Genomic DNA, 19,935 nt, shown 5'->3' on the forward strand with positions numbered 1-19,935 from the left:
AGAAAATTAATACACATGAAAAGGAATAAAACCAGACAAAATATTCTAGCAGTTGGAATTTAAAACCCTACAGAGGACTTGAATCAGTCCTTATCTTGACCCATGTTTTGCTCTAAGCTCAATTAAGACATAAAGACAAAATGAAAAGACTTCGGTGCAGATTTATTGTGTCGTATTAGCTGTGGCTACATGTTACTATTTGATTTTGAGAAAATATATCCTTTAGTTCCTGGGTTGTCTCTAAACAACTAAAAAGAAATACTCATCAAAATTCTTGATTTGTCACCCTAGAGAATCGACTCCCCAAATTTATCCAGACTTTCAGACAATACTTCAATAATTACTATATTAACTCAGAATTTGAACAACTTGAACAACTTTACTGGAATACTATGAAATATGGTATATAAAATAAACAATAGAAATGGAAATAGGATTGGGTGTACTGGGGTGGAGTGGAGGAATAAGGAGGATAAAGATAAACAAAACAACAGAGAAATATTTTTTTTAATGGAAAGTTGGAGAGATTTGCACTAATATCAAAGAAGCAAAGAGCAATAATAAATAAATATCTCAAGATATAAACAGGTCACCTGTAGGGAATCTAGCACTGCAGTCAAGGTAATAGATCCTTGCAAAGATACAACAATATTTGATTACTATCTGGGCGTATAGATATTTGACTAAGAAATTTAGATCATTTCTTTCCATTAACTATAGAACTTTCAATAGGCTGTTGAATATTCCAATATAGCAATACATATATTCATTTTTAAGAACTGGTAAGAGAAAGAACAAAATTATTGCCACAAATGACAGAAAAATTTGAGATGGAGAAGGTGATTTTAATAATTTGCAAATTTGGATGATAACTCTTTATGATGAAGATGCATTGTCTTGCTTATAGAGAGTTTCATACCCTTCTAAAATAAGCATTCAGAATATAAAAAATACTTTCCAATAAACTCCGATCCTTTGAAAACTTTTGATGCATATAAAATAATTTGTGAATGTAAGTAATACAATTTCTGCCAATGCACTCAAAATACATTGACATGTTTTACTTGTTGTTTGTATCTGATGACTTCCACAAAGATGACTGGGTAAATTCTTCTGACCTCCAGCCTCTGGGAAGTTTTCAAGGGGAGAAAAATATGTTCCTCCTTATTCTCCTGTTTAACATCCAACTTATCCCGCAAATCACTAGGAGACCTCCCAATTATACTTTAGGGAACATTCAGTTCACTTCTCCTTAATGCAAGCCTATACAGTAGTTAAATGATGGAAATGCTCTCTCTCTTCACATATGGGAAAACTGAGACCTGAAAAAAGAAAAGTGATTTGTCTAGAGGCCCAGGTAGTGTCAGAGACAGAAGCCAATCACAACATTCTCTCTCATCTCAGTCACTGTCATGAAGGCCTAGTACCAAAAAGCTACTTTTCAGAGTCCTGAATCTATTCAGCAACCTGTTATTAAACCATCATTAGTAATAAATATCCTTAGTTTTTAATATCCAATTGTGTTTACTGGGATGGTTCTCCATCCATCTTGATTCAGAATGCTTTTAGTGCTGCTTCCTCCTGCAGGAAAATCTGTACGTCCTGCTTTTTCGCCTGTAGGCTGGCAGAGGACAGTGCAGCATCCAACACACACAACCACCATTGGTGCATGGCTAAAGACCATGGTGATTTTACAGCGTCTTGAACATTTCACAACCACAAAGTAGGAACTGGAGCTCTGCATCAGGCACTTCTTGTGTTTCCTCTCCTCCTTTTTTGAAGAAGGATGAAGAATTTCATTTACAAGAGGCATATTCTCATGGGGAGATCATCACTGCCAGAAAGGCGAAATATCCTTAATTTTTAAAAATCTTAATTACTCAAGATATGCGTGAAACACCAATGTCCCCAGAGGGAAAAGGGTGGTGGTTTTTAAAACTACAGGTAAACAACATATATAGACATACAATATCTAGAGAGCAAAGCCAAAAATAGTGGTACTTTCATTAAAGTGACCAGTTGCCTCTTGAGTAGCATCATGAATCCTTACAACCCTAAGAAAAGTAGATGTATTCTTTTCATCATCCAATATTTGTTGAGCACTAGGCATGATCTGTAGAAAAGAAAAAAAAGGAAAACTAGGAAGAGAATTCTCTAGCTACATCTGTCTACTTTTTATTTAACAAATGTTCACAAAGCATTCATTATGTGTCTGGTACTGTTTTAAGGACTTACAAATATTTACAAAAATGTAAACACCATAAGATCTGTTGAGATAGGTTCTGTAATTATCCCATTCTCAAATGAAGAAAGCAGGCACAGGGAGGTTACTTGCCCAAGGTCACACCGATAGAAAGTGGCAGAACAAAGATTCAATTCCAGGGAATCTGAGTCCAGAAATCATGCACAGAATTGCAGCTCTGTGCTACCTTTGTTGAGTAGTTTAATTACTATTAAAGCAACTACTCTCTTCAAAGTTTTGGAGAGCTTTGCTGGGTGATTGTGGCTGTAGGTAAAAAATCTGGAGGAAGCACTTGCTAAGGTCCCATCAAACTCTTAGCTATGTGCTGCGAGTAATAATTTCACAATAGAATAAAGATTTTATTAATTTTAAGACGGTAGATCAGTTTAATCTGGAGATTGACTAATACCAGTTTAGTCAAATACCTGAAAGTCTCTGATTGTTAAATTCTTCCCTTGTTCTCTCTGCTCTTTCTCTGATACATTTGAAAATTCACCTTTAATAGTCCATCAATGTATTTATTGAATAACTACTATGGGCAAAGCACAAAGCTATGTACTATGGGAGATTTTTACCAGACAGAGAGCTTTTTCTCCCCTGGATGCTTATAATCTAGTTAAGATGGTAACAGATTTCCCTGAATAAGCAATTAACAAAGCAGTAAATAATAAATGTTGAAAGAGTGTTACAGACAATAAGTACTCTGAGGAAGTTAGAGGCGTGCTTCTTTCTGCTTTAGTAATTCCTTATACATACCCTTATCAGAGCAATTATCAAGTATAATTATTCACTTGCTGAAGCTAATTTACCAGCTTGTCTCTTCTGCTAGAATGTAAGCCTCTTGAGGACAAGAATGCAGTTTGATTCATCATTGTTTCCTTGATGTTTAGCACAGTGTTTGGTGTTCAATAGATACTTAATATATACTTGATGAATGAATGAATGCATGAACAAATAAATAAATGTTCCCTAGAGGCAGGCATTTCTTTCGTGGCCGGTACAGTAGAATGGTAAATCCCCGGAGTCAGGCTGTGTTGGTTTGAACCTAAGCACTACTTTTGAAAAGTTGTGTGATTCTGAAAAATTTACCTGATTTCTCTGCATTTCATTTTGCTCATTAGTAGAATGATAATAATGGTACCTTTCTTCAGCAGCTAATTTGGCTATGGAACAAATCACCCCAAAAGCTAATGACTTGAAATAGCACCCATTGATGTAGCTCAGCGTTCTGTGGATCAGTCATTTGGAGCATGTTGGTTCTCCTGTCTCAGCTGGGCTCATTCATGCATCTGAGTTCAGCTACTGGGCAATCTGGGGAATGTTTTGTCCATGTGATGTGTCATCTTCTACCAGGCTAGCCCGGGCTTCATCGCATGGCATCTGGCAGGGCTCTACTAGGGAGAGTTGAAACACACAATGCCTCTTGATTGGCACAAGGTCGCTTCTGGCACATTCCATTGGTCAAAGCAAGTTACAAGGCCAGCTCACATTCAAGGGTTGGGTAAGTCGATTCCACTCTTGATAAGAGGAGCAGCAAAGCCATATTATAATGTGGTGTGTATACCAGGAAGGGTGGAGACATGGAGCTATTTTTGCAATCTGCCATACTCTTTCATAGGATTAGCAAGAGGATTAAGAAAATAAAACATCTGAAGGATTTAGAACAGTGTCCACCATGCAGTAATAAACTCAATAAGTAGTAGCCATTATTATTCTGTTAGAGGTTGCCAGGAAAAGTTTTATAGTGGAAAGAAATCTGAGTTTACTCTTGAGAGGTAAGTGGAATTTCTATTTGTAGAGAATGAAGGCCTCTCAAAAGGACACAACCTAACAACAGGTGCTGCAGTTTAACAGTGGAGCATGTCCAGAACAGGCTGCCCAGAGGAGCTAGAGCTAAATACTGGGAACCCTGAATGCGAGCCACAGAGTTGGGCTTGACAGCAGAGCAATAGCAAACCATTGGCTTTTGCCTAAATGTTAACCAATAGCAACATTTCTTATTGTTATTTCAGATTTTGTGTTCTTTAATAAGCTTCTCAGTGCTGATGGTTCTGTGATATCTTTGACCCATCTACTCAAGATTAAAAAAAAAAAAAGAACTAGAAATCTTGAGTTGTGCCTGGGTTTTGCCACTCCCTAACTTTGAAGGAGCTATGTGATCCCTCTTTACTCAATTTTATTCCATGTGTAAAATGGAATAATTTCTTTCTTTATACATCCATTCCACAATGATGGTAATCTTGAAGGTCAGATCACATCGAAGTAGTGTTTACTATCCAAAAGACACAGGGGAGACCAGGCTCTGATGTTTCTGCAATTTGGTGATAACTCATAAATCCTAAGCAGAAAAGTCAAGAATAAGGAAAATAAAGTTTCAGTGTGGCTGCTGCTATATGTTAAGCAGCAAAACATTTCTAGAACTGCTCTAAAGATAATCTTTAGTTCCTCCAGTCCAGTGAGATGATCCTGAGCAACTGGAGCCACTGATAGGCCTGGATCTCTGCCACCTTGAAGGCTGACAAGACCACTAGAAACTAATGGCAGCTCTAGTAGACTGCTCAGTGGCCATAGTTTCAGAATCTTTCCATTGTGCATGGTTTAAATGCAAATTCACTAATGAATAATTTTGATAATTCTATCGAAGTATGAAGACAGCTTGCATTAGATGACTACACAATCACATTTAATTTTTTTTAAAAAAAAGACAATTATGGCTCCTCTTATGCCACATGAAATCCATCCTGCTGAGTGCTCCTGACTAGTCACGTCCTTCCTGCCATTTTAAAAACAATAGTGGCAGAGATGCAAGCTGCTGATAGTGCTCAGCAGGACAGATCAAACACACAGATGCAATTGCTGTATGTTGAACACTGAAGTAGGATAAAATTCAAATACTTACAATCGCTTAGTAGCTAGCATCTGATTGCTGCAAATTGAATCTTTCATAACGAGATTTATTGTAAATAGTGTCATCTCATTTGTGAGTTCTGCAATAATTTCAGTCAAAGCCAGTATAAGATACTGGAGGTGGTGTGAGATTTACATGACATATATGCTAGTTTATGCACAGATTATGAAGGGACTTTTTATCAACATTCTTTTTTAATTGCTTATAAAATAACCAGAACCGTATTTTTTTCTGAAATTTAAACATCAGATAACTTTAGAATGCAGAAGAAAATGTTTTTATCCACTTCAACAGCCATTTTAGAATTGCCAGCTCCTAATCCCACTCTCTTCCCCTTCCACCCTAGTTGTTAAATAAGCATTAAAATTATAGGTAGCTAAAATTTTTGAAATGTGGCTTTTATATTGTTTGGAAGCAATAAAGAGCCTGGCAATAATAATTAGTGATCAATATATCCTATCCATAAAAAAATAGAAATTTGAAACTAAGTTATTTTGAGGCCTACAAACATACTTTAATTCTTTTATGATAAAACAGGAAGGTGGCCATAATTTAAGTGATCAATACTATTATTGCCTTTGGGCTTAGTTCCAAATACTTCACAAAAAATTCACAAAAGATCAACATCAAAAGCATAATATAAAAATTGCACTTTACATGTATGAGAGTTTTGTGACACTCCACATACTTGATAGCTTTAATTGCTAGTGACACAGAACTCCAAAAATGTTCTGTCTTAGAGTCACATGATCTTCCTGTTCAACACCCAAATAAGGGAAATTTAAACAAAAATCAAAACAATAATAGGGCCGGGAGAATTGGATAATCTGTTCTCTTTCTTTCCTCTGCCCTAAACAACAACAGCAAAATTCTTTTCTATGATTTAATCATGTATTGGGGCATTTCCATTATAAACATAAATATGAGAAGGCAGCATCTCAACAGGATCTGAATAAAGAAGTCTTACTCTCAGATAATCTAAGACCTTGACAAAAAACGGCGGGGGGGGGGGGCTTTTCTGAGGGTTAAATGCTTCAGCTTGATCCTTCTTAATTTATTTAAGACTGAATATCCCATGTGCATGTTAATGTTATCATTGTAAATGGGGAATCCCTATTTCTGAACCTCAGAATTTTTAATTTTCCTCCCTTTCCTAAGCAGGTGTCTTTCCATCTCTCACAAATCAAAGAGGATGATGGGGAGTGTGAATAGATGTCTTGCAGTGGTGCCCTGATACGTATTTTAATAAGTTTACTAATCGGAGCACATATAAATTAGAATGAATCATATTGATACAGTTAATAGCAAGCAAAGCTCAATTTAGTTCATGTCCAGCTTTCTTCGTGTTCATTTTACTCAAGGGCATACCTTCCTTTTTCTGCTTCTTTTTTTCTTTCTTTCTTGGACACCTCCAACCCCCATTGACAACCGAAATGCAGGGCTATAAATGTAAGGGTGCAATACATCACGAGATAAGTCTGGAGAACATGTCCTCTACCAAAATGCACATGAATCTCTGGTACTGCTAAAATTCCAGAAACATGCTGGGGTTCCTTTTGCATGTTAAGCAGGGTCAAAAATGTGAGCACTATGTGGTTGCCCTTATATATCAGATGAGCTCCAAAGTTGAAAGGTTACATTTGTGAAATCGCAGCTGGGTTTCCTAGCACTTGATTCTAGCTCCTGCAAATCAAAGACTCCTAATTGAAATACAAATCCAACAATATGATAATCTATCAGTAAAAAAAAAAAAAAAATGTGACTTCTGCACCCTTATCTGTTGAAGAGCTGACAGAGAAGTTCGGAGGCAGTTGTTTAACCAGACAAAATGATAGAGAAAATATGTTTTCAAATAAGATCATAAACCTTGAATAGTGCTTTATGGGAAGCAAATGTAAAGCAAAGGGCTGTCCTCTATTCTGTCTACCAGCGCTACTCCCCTCACCCCGCTGTGTATCCTCAGCCACTTACCTTGTAGGCAAGGGCTAGTGTCTTCCAGGACAGACTCAAACCCCAAATACCAAAACAGAATAAAGTGGTATCTTAGCATACTTTGAGATCAGACTGTTTCTGCATTTCACAGTGCTGGGGGTGGGGGGGAGGTGTGGGGGGAAGGGAAAAGCAGCATACCAATGTAGTGAAATCTGGAAACAACAGCATGTACACAGACACAAAAAAAGTTTGCATATTGCACAGAGCGCTTGAAGATCATAAATCTATGCATGAGAAAGATGTAGTGGAAATTTTGGGGGGGATTAGAGTTTATTTTTGTCATCTCTGTGAGACAGCTACTCATTCATCCAGATCACAGCTAAGAAAAAAGCTGGTCACAGAAATTAGCAGTTTCAGCTCAGCAGCGAAGTCGCCAGCCTGTGAAGGCAGAGAGAAATTGACTAATTAGCAATGCGCACTAAAACTTGACGGTTCTTTATAGAGAGAGAGAAGAGAGAGGGAGAGAGAGGGAGAGGGAGGGAGAGGGAGGGAGGGGGGGCTCGCTTTTTCCCCTTCTTTCTTCCAAAGATGTTTGAAATCGCAGTCATTTACGCTCGACAATTTTTACAATAGCCTTGAGCCATAATTTTGCGAGTCTCTCCAGCATCCATCCCCCTGTATGGTCTCTCTCTACTGGCCAAGCACGACCGTTTCTCTCCCCAACCGTGGATTTCCTATTACTCTCGTTACGACTCACTGAGCCCCAGGCCCAAGGATAATGATGTGTTGTTTCTTGGTAGCATAATTTGTCACACGTACATTTTTTCTTCTTCTTCTCTTGCAGAAAGCTCTGCTCCCTCTCTCTCTCCCTCTCTCTCCCTCTCTCTTTCTCTCTTTTCTCCCTCTCCTACATTTTCTTGCTGTTGCTAATTCATGGTGATCAAATGATGTACGACAAAATAAATTGTAAAGAGTGACTGCCTGGAGTTGGGAACCAGAAGGTGTTTTCCCCCTCCCAAGCAGAGAGCAAACCTTTAAAAAGGAAGGACAATTGATTTTTGGGGGGAGCTTAAGTGAGCCTTGACTTTGCAGCTGGTTGAGAGCAGGTAAGTTTCTGGCCTTGTGTCTGCCTTGTGTGTATTTTGTTCTGTCTTTTGGGTTGTTGGAGGGGGAAGGGCCGGGAAGGGAGTCTTTCAGAGGGGTTGGGGGGGTAGTTGTATGGCAAACGCTCATAAAGGAAAAACTCCTATTGCAAGAAATAAGCAGATGAGGAGGAAAGGCAAGGGAGGAGAACAAGAAGGAAGGGGAATAGGAAAAGATGGGGAGGGGGAGACGACGAAGCGGAGAGAGCTAGAGAGAGGTATGACCGGGTCCTCTTAAAGGGAGAGAGACTCTGTAAGATGTTTCAGGCAAGCCAGAGCTTTGGGGGCCGGCGTGGGGGTGCTGCCGGGGGAGGGAGCGCGAGGGAGGGTAGGGTCCACCTGGAACGGGATGGTAAAGTGAGTCGAAAGGAGCCCAGTCCGGTATAAATAGGAAGCCGGCGATCCAGGACCGGCGCCAGGCAGGGCAGAGTGAGCCGCAGTGGAAGGGGCAGGTCCGGCGGGATCCCTCTGAGCCGGGCGGCGGCGGGGGCGGCTCTCCCTGGCGGGCAGGCGGGCGCGCGGGCGGGATGCGAGCAGAGGGTCCCTTTCTGCTCAGCCCTGGAAGGTGCAATTACAGGTTAAGGACCTGGCGTATCGATTTCGCCTCGCCTCCCCCACCCTTCCCTCCTCTGCCTAGATGCGGGCGGCTCAGACTTTTTACAGAAGTAGTTCCAGGGCCGGGGAAGTGGGGGTGCCCGAGTGGGGGGCGCTGGGGGCTTTACCGAGGGGGTCAGAAGGGAGCTGCGGCTGCCGGAGACGATGCTGGGTGGGGCGCAGAGACCCCGCACCCCACTGCTCCCCCGCCCCCCCACTCGTTCGACAGCCCCCACCCCTCCCCCAACACCTGCCTTCTAACTTGAACTTCTCATAGTTACTGGAGTTAAAGCGACTGCGCCTGGTGCCCGGGAGGGAAAACCGTGCACACGAATCCCTCCCGGCCTCCAGGCCTCCCGGCTCCCTCTCCAAACGCGTCCTCGCAGCCCCACTTCCTCCCCCTGGGTCCTCGGTGCCGCCCCGCGCTGGAAGGGGAGATAGATGCCTGAACTTCCGCGCTTTGAAATGAGCGAGACGGGGGAGAGGGGGCCACCGGGTGGGGGTGGCGGTGGTGGAAGGATTCTCCTGCCAGGTTTAAAGGCATCTCTGGAAAATTAGCCAAACTGAGTGGTGACGGGGAAGCCAACAGTTTGCGAAGCAGGGAAGCGGGCAGGGCCAGGGTGAGGGAAATGAGCTCGAATTGATAAGGACCGCTCCCGCCTCTGCCGAGTCCACTGAGCGGGTCCTCACCGCGCTCCGCTGCACTTTCCCGGGAGAAGAAAGGGCTTTATCTCCTCCTTCAGACTATTAGCCTAGGAGTTTCTCGGGGCAGCATGGATAATCGAAGGGGGTCCCAGCTTTTGGAGAGCTAAGATTCGCCCACCCCGCACGCTTGTCGGGCCCCTGTTCCTACCCCCTCCCCCAAACTGGGCCAACTGCGAAAAGCAAAGCTTCGGGCACAAGTTGACCTGGGACCTTCGCCGTCGGTCACCTCTGAGCTTTCAGGGCACCCCTGGCTCCCCACTCCCCGGCCTTTCCCTTCATCCGGCCCGGCATGGACACGAGCCCACGAGGTGCCTCGGCCTCAGCCGCCACTCTGCCGTCGCTGCTGCCACCGCTGTTGCTGCCAACAGCCGAGCTGAGGTGGTTTTAGGAAAGTGAGGAACGAAGTGTGTGGGAGGTGGCGAGAGGAGCCGCGGGGAGCAGAACCGGCGCCGGGACCCCAGACAGGGCCCTTCTGGTGGCGCTCACGGATCCAGCGTCTTCGGACTTTCCTCCTAGGGTCGGGGTCCGGAGCGCGCCAGGAGGGAGCCAAGCTGAGCCTTGATTCTTGTTCTTCGCCCTCCCCTCCCCTCCACACCCTTCCCCACCCCGACCACACCCCACCCCCTCCACCACCCAGCTCCCCTCCCTCCCATCCCCCACCCCTGTCTGCCAGGTTGGAGGAGGGTTTAAAGCCAGGTGCACCGAGTCAGCTCGCCATGTCCAGATCCGGGGACAGGACCTCCACCTTCGACCCCAGCCACAGCGACAACCTGCTGCACGGCCTCAACCTGCTGTGGAGGAAGCAGCTGTTTTGCGACGTGACCCTGACGGCCCAGGGCCAGCAGTTCCACTGCCACAAGGCCGTGCTGGCCTCCTGCTCGCAGTACTTCCGATCCCTCTTCTCCAGCCACCCCCCTCTCGGGGGAGGGGTCGGCGGCCAGGACGGCCTGGGGGCCCCCAAGGACCAGCAGCAGCCGCCGCAGCAGCAGCAGCAGCCGTCACAGCAGCAGCAGCCGCCGCCGCAGGAGGAGCCCGGGACTCCTTCTTCCTCCCCCGACGACAAGCTGCTGACCAGCCCCCGGGCCATCAACAACCTGGTGCTGCAGGGCTGCTCGTCCATCGGGCTGCGCCTGGTGCTCGAGTACCTCTACACGGCCAACGTGACCCTGTCCCTGGACACGGTGGAGGAGGTGCTGTCGGTCAGCAAGATCCTGCACATCCCCCAGGTCACCAAGCTCTGCGTGCAGTTCCTCAACGACCAGATCTCGGTGCAGAACTACAAGCAGGTGTGCAAGATCGCCGCGCTGCACGGCCTGGAAGAGACCAAGAAGCTGGCCAACAAGTACCTGGTGGAGGATGTGCTGCTGCTCAACTTCGAGGAGATGCGCGCCCTGCTGGACTCGCTGCCGCCCCCCGTGGAGTCGGAGCTGGCGCTCTTCCAGATGTCCGTGCTGTGGCTGGAGCACGACCGCGAGACCCGCATGCAGTATGCGCCTGACCTCATGAAGCGCCTCCGCTTCGCCCTCATCCCGGCCCCGGAGCTAGTGGAGCGGGTCCAGTCAGTGGATTTCATGCGAACCGACCCAGTCTGCCAGAAGCTGCTGCTGGACGCCATGAACTACCACCTGATGCCCTTCAGGCAGCACTGCAGGCAGAGCCTGGCCAGCAGGTAGGAGACAGCAAAGAGGAGGGCGGGGGAGGGGGGGGTAGAGCCAGAGAGGCCGGAGGGAGGGGAGGGGGCAAGGAGGAGGGGAGAGATGGATGGGCTGGGCGGGTGGCTCTGGCAGGATGAAAACAAACGCAAACAATTCAGAGTGTGTGGGGAAAGTTGATTTCAGAGTCCCTGAAAGGTCAATAGGGAACTGGCCTAACAGCATCCCTGAGCGCTCCAAAGCCGAGGTTCTAGATATCCCCAGAGCCGTCAACAAGGTAATTGTGGACTCAGACTGAAATTGACAGGCAGGTGGGGCCAAAGGCCAGGGCAGTTAGAAGTGAGGCTTTGGGAGTCTCTCTAAGCCAGCTCTCCCTACAAATCTTAAGATGAGCTTGCTCAAGAAAAAGGATGCTGTGGTGAGGAATGCCCACCCCACCCCTCCTCAGTTCTGCCTTGGGTGAGCAGAAGAGCCCAGGCGATGCTTGCAAAGGCAGGCTTTCATGGTCTTGCTGTCACACACTCAAGTTGTTTCTTCGTTACTGGGATCTGCTCCCTGTCGATGTCAGAGCTCCAAAATGCCTTGTCTATTAGGGTCACTATTGGAAATGCTGGTATCATGTGCCCAGGCAAACTTTTCTATGTCGTGGGAAGCCTTTCCTTTTCACTTTTAAAGGAGAGTAAAGCAAGAAATTTCAGGGTGATGGGATGAATCTTGCCTAGCAACTCCCATTTCTGAGAAGAGTGCAGTTGAAAACTGGGATGGGGGAGTGGAGAGGCTTCTAGCTCCAGTTGGTCTGTGTGCCTGCTCACCAGTGACAAAGAAGTTGGAGAGTTGTTGCTGCTTCTGTTGTCGCTAGTTAAAAATGTGGTTGTGTGTGTTGCAAGTAGGATTTCAGGGGAGAGAGAAATGATGCCTTTTTAAAATGCTGCTGAGGTGAAAAGGCTGTAGGAATTGACAATCGTGTTTTATTGGCTCCAAATTTAAAACCATTTTTAATGAGCCCTAGCAAAGGGTTTCTTTCTCTTTTTAGAAAAGAGAAACAGTATCCTCTCAGTTTCTCATGATAAAACATCATGATTCCAGATGCCAGGCTACTCCAGCCTAACCACCAAAGTGTTATAAAGTGTAGCAAAGTACATGGTTTGAAAATCTAGCAGGGCATTTTCCCAATCAGAATGATGTCTAAAGGATGGGGCCTACCTTGTGCAACCTTATAGAATTAAATGGTGTGTGTGTGTGTGTGTGTGTGTGCACGTGTGTGTATGTGTTTCATTATGTTTCCACCAGACCTAGGTAACTAAAGTTTAAAGAAATGGAAGATATTCTCTACACTTTTTTAGGCAGCTCTAGTGTTAAGGAGAGGCCAACAGGAGGCATGAGAAATCTTGAACTTGTAACAGAACCCTGTAAGTTGATTTTTCTAACATCTGTGGGAGATGAGTTAATGAATCGTGTTGTCAAAAGATGATAATAGGACAATAGAAGAAACAAGAATCCAAATCCCCATGTGCTTTTAACAGTCAGCACAAGGAGCCAATGAGGAAAAATACATGAAATGTATTTTTATTGTATTGGAATTTTTCGTTTGTCTGAAGATCCAAATGGCAAACTCAGTGTGATGGGCGATGGGCCTTGGTGATTAATATTCTGTCATTTAAATTTTTATCACTTTTAAATGACCTACAAGTATACTTCATTTAGCATATATCATACATAGTCGATAATTCAGACAACACAGTTACAGTTCTGAAGATACATTTACTCACACTTTCAAAAATATGTATAACACGGTATGAATTCAGAAACCCAGAGGAATAATAAAATTAAGATTTAACTTATTCTAAGAGTAATTTTGGCAGAGGAGCTTTATAAATTTGATCCAGTAAATAATTTCTGAAGCCCTCAGTGCACTTTTATCTAACAGGTATGTCCTAAGATTCAATGTTAGAAGAGTTGACTTTCAAAATGCAAAATCCATTTCCCACTTTAGTCAAGATTCAGCACACCAGCTAGTGCCTGCTGGCTCTGTCCTGGTGGATGGCTGAGATACCAGGCTGCCTGGCTCCGTGACGACACCTTCCAGCTTCATTGGGCCACATCATTTGAAGGATATGTAGTGGTGTCTGACCACTGAATGCTTACAAGTGTCATGGATGCTGCAAGAATCTGATACTTCTGCAGTAGGAAGAAAACTGTATTTTCTTTTAAAAGAGAAAGATATAGAAAAGCAAATAGTTCATGCAAACCTATCATTCTCCTCAAAATAATATAATTTAGGTTTTAGTCCTTTATTAGTAAATGTTGCATTTTGAATTTTGCAGACTGATTATATTATTTTAATTTTAATTCATAGGAAGAATGCCAAAATAACCATGAAGTTCCTAACTTTAAAGCAGACAGAAATGCTGTAAGTTGCAACCAACAGTATTAAATCAGCCCATTTATTATAGCATCAGTGTAATATAAAAATGTTCCCTTAGCCTTATGTGTCATTTAACAGGGGGATAAATGTGTTAACCAATTGTTTTTGAGATTACATCACTTTCATTGAAGACAATTGAATAGAAGGAACTTGTATTTATTACTTTTTATCCACCTGTAGTTTTTAAACTCTAAATATAAAAGAGTTTCTTAAATTCAGAGAGGGAGATGAAAATGTAAAATTGACCAGTCTTTTGGAATAAGTACAAAGTATAAGCAAATAGAATAACTTCAAAAGAGACTTTACTTGTTTAAGAGTATATTATCTATAGAAAGTAGAGATGTTAATATAACAATAATTTAAGCATTTTAAAGATTATTAATTTTGAGTTTTTATTAAGTCTAGAAAAGTAAAGGAACCCAAGTATAAACTCTTTATACAAATACTCAAATTAATATAAAATGCTCCTCTTGTTGCTTGGTTTTTCTAAGTATACCAGCTGCACTCAAATTCATATTCCATTTTACCAAACTTAACACAAGGACAATAAGTAAAATAAGAAACTTGTCACTCCGTATTCAAATACACACATAAGTAATTTAAGATGACAGGACTTGACGAAGGAGATAAAGTTTCAGTTAGACAGGAAGAATAAGTTTTAGTGATCTATTGCACCAGCAACGTGACCACAGTTAGTAAAAAATATTATATATTTCAAAATTGCTAAAATAGTAGATTTGAAACATTCTCAACACAAAAAAATGATAAAGAGGTGAAGTGATGGATAGATTAAATCGGCTTGATTTAATCTTTCTACAAGTCAATATTAACATCATCTAAAGCATGAAAATTTAGTTTCCTAAAGTGACATGATATGCAGTGTTTAGTATATTAAATGTAAATAACAGAAGACATAGTCTAAATTTAGCTTAAGTAACCCAAATAGTTTCTTTTTATTTGCTGTTTGAAATTTTAATGTATAACTTAGCAATTATCCCAAATAAATCAAATTGGACTAGATATTAATTACTGGATAAAATTAACTAACGTTTTACATTTTCATTGCACCCCACACAATATAACAAATAAATGCTTATTAAAAGTTGAATGAATTAAGATTATGAAATAAGAAAGGCTCAATGTTATACTTCATCAATACGTTAATCTACATTACTATTGCACATAACAAAAGTTTACTGAACCTTCTCCAAGAAAACACCTGTAATAGAATACATTCATGAAAGTAATCATATTTTTTAAACATTTAACAACTAGCTATTACGTCCCGTGTAGGGTTCCATATCAAAGTGTAGTTTTAAAGAAATTATATTTTATAAACAACAGGAGACTACCTAAGATTTCATTTACCACAAAACATAGTCTATTTATAGATTTCTCATAAATTAATGTAAAAATCTATTTAAACATCAATGGTACTAATTATCTATCTGCTAAAATGACTTGCAATAATTAAAATGCCATTACATTTCCTAATATACAGTTTTGATTCCTGGCTTTGGTGCTTAGAAAGTGTTTCATTAAATGTAGGACAATATTTTCTGTTGGTTCCCTTTCGAAGAACTGAGTAATAACCCTAACAAAGCAAACTAATCTTGTATCCGTGCATTCTCTAAATTGTTACTTCCCTTTATATCAATTTGATACCCTCAGATTAAAAATTGTTAGGTAGTTAAATTTTGTATCAGAAATTATTCAACCATTCAGAATACAATTTGTTTATTATCTGAAACAAGACCATTGATTACAAAATTACATCAACCGGTATGGAAGTCAAACAGTTACATCCTACAATCAGAAGGCAATTAAAAAGGATAGTAAGCATGGTATTGAAATAGAGGACTTACTGTTAAAAGTGGACATTTTCCAGTTTTAATTCATGCTTGTATTTTTACCATTTTTATGAACATGAGGTTCACTCAGTACCTTAGCTAATTCTAAGTATCCCAATTTTCTTAACTTAAAAAACAGTAAAAAATGTGTTACCTTATTTACAACTGCTACTGCGTAACAAGTGATGTTGATGCACTTCATAAACATTACTTAATTGAATTCTCATAACAGCCCAAGGTATGCGTGCGTTCATTAGCTTCATATAGATAAAAAACTGATGCACAGAGAAGTTAAGCATTGCTCCATGATCGCACAGCTGACCCCAGGCAGTGTGGCAAGTCTGTGTTGTCATTCACAGTATGCTGTTTTTTACTGTCACTCCCCAAATGCTAGCCAGGCTGAAATCTAGTAATTGACTGAAGAGTTATATGTAGACTTAAGATTTTTCTTTTAAAAAGAAACTTGTGAGGGTTAAATATTAATGTATCTGACTTTAAAAAAAAAAATTAGGAGGTTGTTTTTCCAGGCCAGGGGTCAGCAACTTTTTTTCTATAAAAAGTAACACGGTGCTTATTTTTGGCTTTGGGGTCACAAGGTCTCTGTTGCAACTACACTACTCTTCACCTGTAGTGCAAAAACGCAACTGACAGTACATTAATGAATGGGCATTGCTGTGTTACAGTAAAACTGCATTTGTGGGCACTGAAATTTCATGTAATTTTCACATCATGAAATATTATTCTTTTAATTTTTTCAACCACTTAAAAACATAAAAGACATTCTTAGTTTTCAGGCTATACAAAAATATAAAAATAGGAGGTGGACCAGATTTATACTGCGGGCCACAGTTTGCCAACCCATGCACTAGGCACTTGGGATATATCAGTGAAGAAAATGGACAAAAACAATTTGCCCTTATTCTGGTGGAAAAAATCCCCATTAGTCTTCATCCTTCCATTTGGAAAGAACTCAAGTCTAAATAATTCTACCGTGCTAAGTTAGAAGTTCATTTTTCCAGAATATGACTTAAGGATTTGAATAGTGATCCTCGGAAGCTAAATAGTGATTAATTAAAACAATGGATGAGTTTCTCATTTTTTCAAGCATACTGGATATAAAACCTCCTAATGTAGAATGGTCATCATTATTCAGAAGAGGCTTAAATATTGTTTATATGATATTTTAATCATTTCGAGTAGGAAATCAAAGTAGGCGAGTATATTTAACACACTATTTTTCTGAGATTAACGGGCACATATTCAGCAAACTAATCTAGGCAAGCTAATCTAAACTAAATGAACATGTGAGCAATTATTTTTCTAAGTGTCAATCTGTATCTCCAGCTGCTTTGGTCAAAGGGCATGCGTTATCAGGATTCCTGACTTATGAGTGGATCAACTGGATTGAGTATAGATCCTGCCTGCCTTCTGCAAAGTGAACAACCTCTGGAGGAATACGTACCCCATTGTAGGTTTGTCTTACGTGTCTGTCTCAGACCCCAATAGACAGTGACTTCTCTGAATATTTGTAACCAAAGCACTTAACTCAGTGCCTGACCTTGATCCAAAACTGTGAGTTCGTTATAAATTGCTATTGGTCTTAAATATAATTGAGATAGACACTTAAGGTTGGCACCGTATAGTGTGAATCAACAAAGCTAATGTGCAATAAAAATATAGGTAATTTTAAAGATGATTACACACACGCAAACATACACACAACCTGTTGTTTGCCAATACTAATAGTAGCTATCACTGACTGAGCAACTACAACAAGCTTGACTTATCACTTACAACGTTTCTAATCTTTACAGCACTCTTTCAGCCTTTTTAAAGATGAGAAAACTGGGACTCAGAGAAGATAAGTAATTTACCCAATTATCTGAATAGTTTTGAGTCAGAGGTCCTTATCACCAGGGAAATACCCTGCCATTATGAGTGTATATTGGAGATGTGGCATTTACAAAAGACAAACTCTTATCTACACCTTCCACTTGTTTTACCACACCACAAAAGTCATTAAAAGTTCCTGCCATCTAACTCTTCTTCAGGCCACTCAACCAATGAAGAATGAGGGGAAGACATTAGAAAGCCAGAATTCTATCCTTCTGGTCTACAGTGCTTAATTATTAGTTCTGAATTAAGGGGCTAAATAATGAAGTTGCTGAGATTTGGCACTATAATATTGACTTACTAAAAATAGAATGAGCCAATGCACTTTAAATAAAGAAAAGAGAGAAAAATAAGAACTTTCTGTTTAACTATGAAAAATAACTATGAAAAAAAAACCAAAACCTTGAAGGTTGAATTTGAAACAAAAGTTGTTTTCCCTGGATTTCTGTGCACTGAAGTACTAGAGGGGTGTCAGATTTGTTTTTGTGACAGTAAAACACTATTCATGTTGGTGATACTTTCAGGTGATTAAATAACCAGATAGAAGTTGGAATTATAAAAATACCTGTATATTTTAATAACATAAAATAAGACCTCTCTAACTGAAAATTTATTCTGTTTATATTTTGTTTCAAGAAAATCATTTTAACAATTATTAGATCATAAATGTTTGTCTTCTCTCGTTCATTTAGAATTCAGAAAATATGTTCATTTTCCATGTCCTTGCCATTGATTTCCAAGATAATTCACAATACATGCTTTACTACTGATGATTTCTTTAAATTAAAACAAAACAAAAACACTATTTTGATATGGGTAGGAGGATGACTTAACCAGAGAAAGGCTATCTGTTGTAATACAGATGATACAATGAGTGTGTTCATTTTACTGTAAATACCAGAGAGGTTTATCTATTCACAAATAATATTAATACAAATAGGATTAGAACTATTTGCAACATTAGAAGTAAAGCAGAAAGGTACTATGGAATGCCTACCATAAAAAGAGAAAATAAATTATAGGGTATTGAGAAAAAGAAGAAAAACAAGAAGTAAGAAAAATGCAAGGAAATAAGGGGTATCAAACAAGTTATTAAGAATGTGTACCATCTGAAAAAGGAAGAAAAAGAAGACGGGCAAGAAAGTTCTAAAGACTGGAAATTAGGTGTTCAACATTTACAAATCAAGATAAGTACAAATCAAGAAACACTTAAATCATGGCATACCCAACCTTTATAATTTAGAGTTATAGACAGAGTTCCATTAAAAAGAAAAAAAAAGTCAGTCCTCAAAAGAAAGAAAATATTTTCACAAGGAAAAGATGTCAATCATGGTACCTTACCACCTATAATTCCATTCTGTTCAATAACTATGTATATGTAATCTGAGTTAATAAGATTTTTTTTTGTTTTTTTTTTTAAACCCATTGTTGTGCTAGGTAATGCAGTAGTTTCAAAAGTGTCAGAGTTCAAAGGGGACAAGCCGTTATGTGAATGTACGGAGATAAACATATAACTGCATTCGTTGCAAAATCATCTGAATTCCTATGTAATTTGACCTGGCAAAAGACCTGAGAAACAAGGAGAACTTCAGGACCTCTGACAGCTTTCTAAACGCAGGCCCATGACTGTGTCACACTGTTAGTGGAAACTTGGAGTGATGCATTGCAATTTACTACTAATCAGAAGTTGTGCTATGGAATATCCTCCACATTTGCATTGAACATATATGGTACATCAAGCTCTGAGCTAAGTTCTGAGATACAGAGTTGAACAAGACAGACACATTTCTGACTGCATGCAATTTACAGTAAAAAGAGAAAGAGTAAATAATAACACAAAATAATCACACTGGCAATACATAACCTACAAGAGAAAAGTGTCATGGGCTGGGACACCCTGTAACAGACAGCTGTAACCTTATCCAAGTGACTGGAGAAGACTTTCTCTGCAGCAAAGGTATAAGATGAGCCTTGAAAGATGAGCCATTCTAAGTAATGAGCCTGGGGAGAAGGCAACATATGCAATTGGAGAGGCAAAGCTGAGAGAAGACCACCTGCAAAACTCCTGGGCAGAAAAGAGTTTGGCACCTTCCAGGAACTAAAAAAAAAAAAAAAAAAGGGTGCGTGGCTACATTTGTGGCAAGAGGGGTTGTCCAAATCATACAGGAAGTTGCAGGCCCTGCTAAGGATTATTTACTACATAGATACATTTTAAAATGGAAAAATCAGCATGTTTTTCAGTTGAACTGAAAAAAGAAGTAATACTATTGTGGAAACACTGCTGCCTTTGAAATTATAAACCTAAATGAGTGGCCTGGCTCCACGTAAGCCGAGTCCTGCAGCAGTAAAATGGGTTAATAATTATAGTTCTAAATACCAGCGTTTGTAGAAAGATCAGCTGAGATTGTAGAAAAACTAAACATAAAATGCTGTTTTAAGTTTGTGTATTATTAATTTTAAAAGACATATTTAGCAAAATTTACCTGAATGCACTTTTGCCTATCAAAAAATCACTAGGACATATTCATGATACCACTGATATCACAGAAATAGTCAGAGACTGTTAACACCAGAGGAATGAAGTTGGAGGCA

At 40.5% G+C, this 19,935-nt stretch overlaps 1 protein-coding gene across 1 annotated transcript in view; it reads left to right on the forward strand.

Annotated features, from left to right (window-relative positions):
• The first annotated feature begins 7,821 nt into the window (after nucleotides 1-7,821).
• Nucleotides 7,822-19,935, forward strand: part of KLHL14 (kelch like family member 14) — a 100,790-nt gene continuing 88,676 nt past the window's right edge. The window contains exons 1-2 of the mRNA XM_032151716.2: nucleotides 7,822-8,188; nucleotides 10,197-11,192. Coding sequence (XP_032007607.1) covers nucleotides 10,240-11,192 — 953 coding nt within the window. The 5' untranslated portion in view covers nucleotides 7,822-8,188; nucleotides 10,197-10,239. The remainder of the gene's footprint in view (nucleotides 8,189-10,196; nucleotides 11,193-19,935) is intronic.

This window comes from Hylobates moloch, unplaced genomic scaffold (assembly GCF_009828535.3).
Source record: "Hylobates moloch isolate HMO894 unplaced genomic scaffold, HMol_V3 SCAFFOLD_5, whole genome shotgun sequence".
Classification (NCBI taxonomy): Eukaryota; Metazoa; Chordata; class Mammalia; order Primates; family Hylobatidae; genus Hylobates; species Hylobates moloch.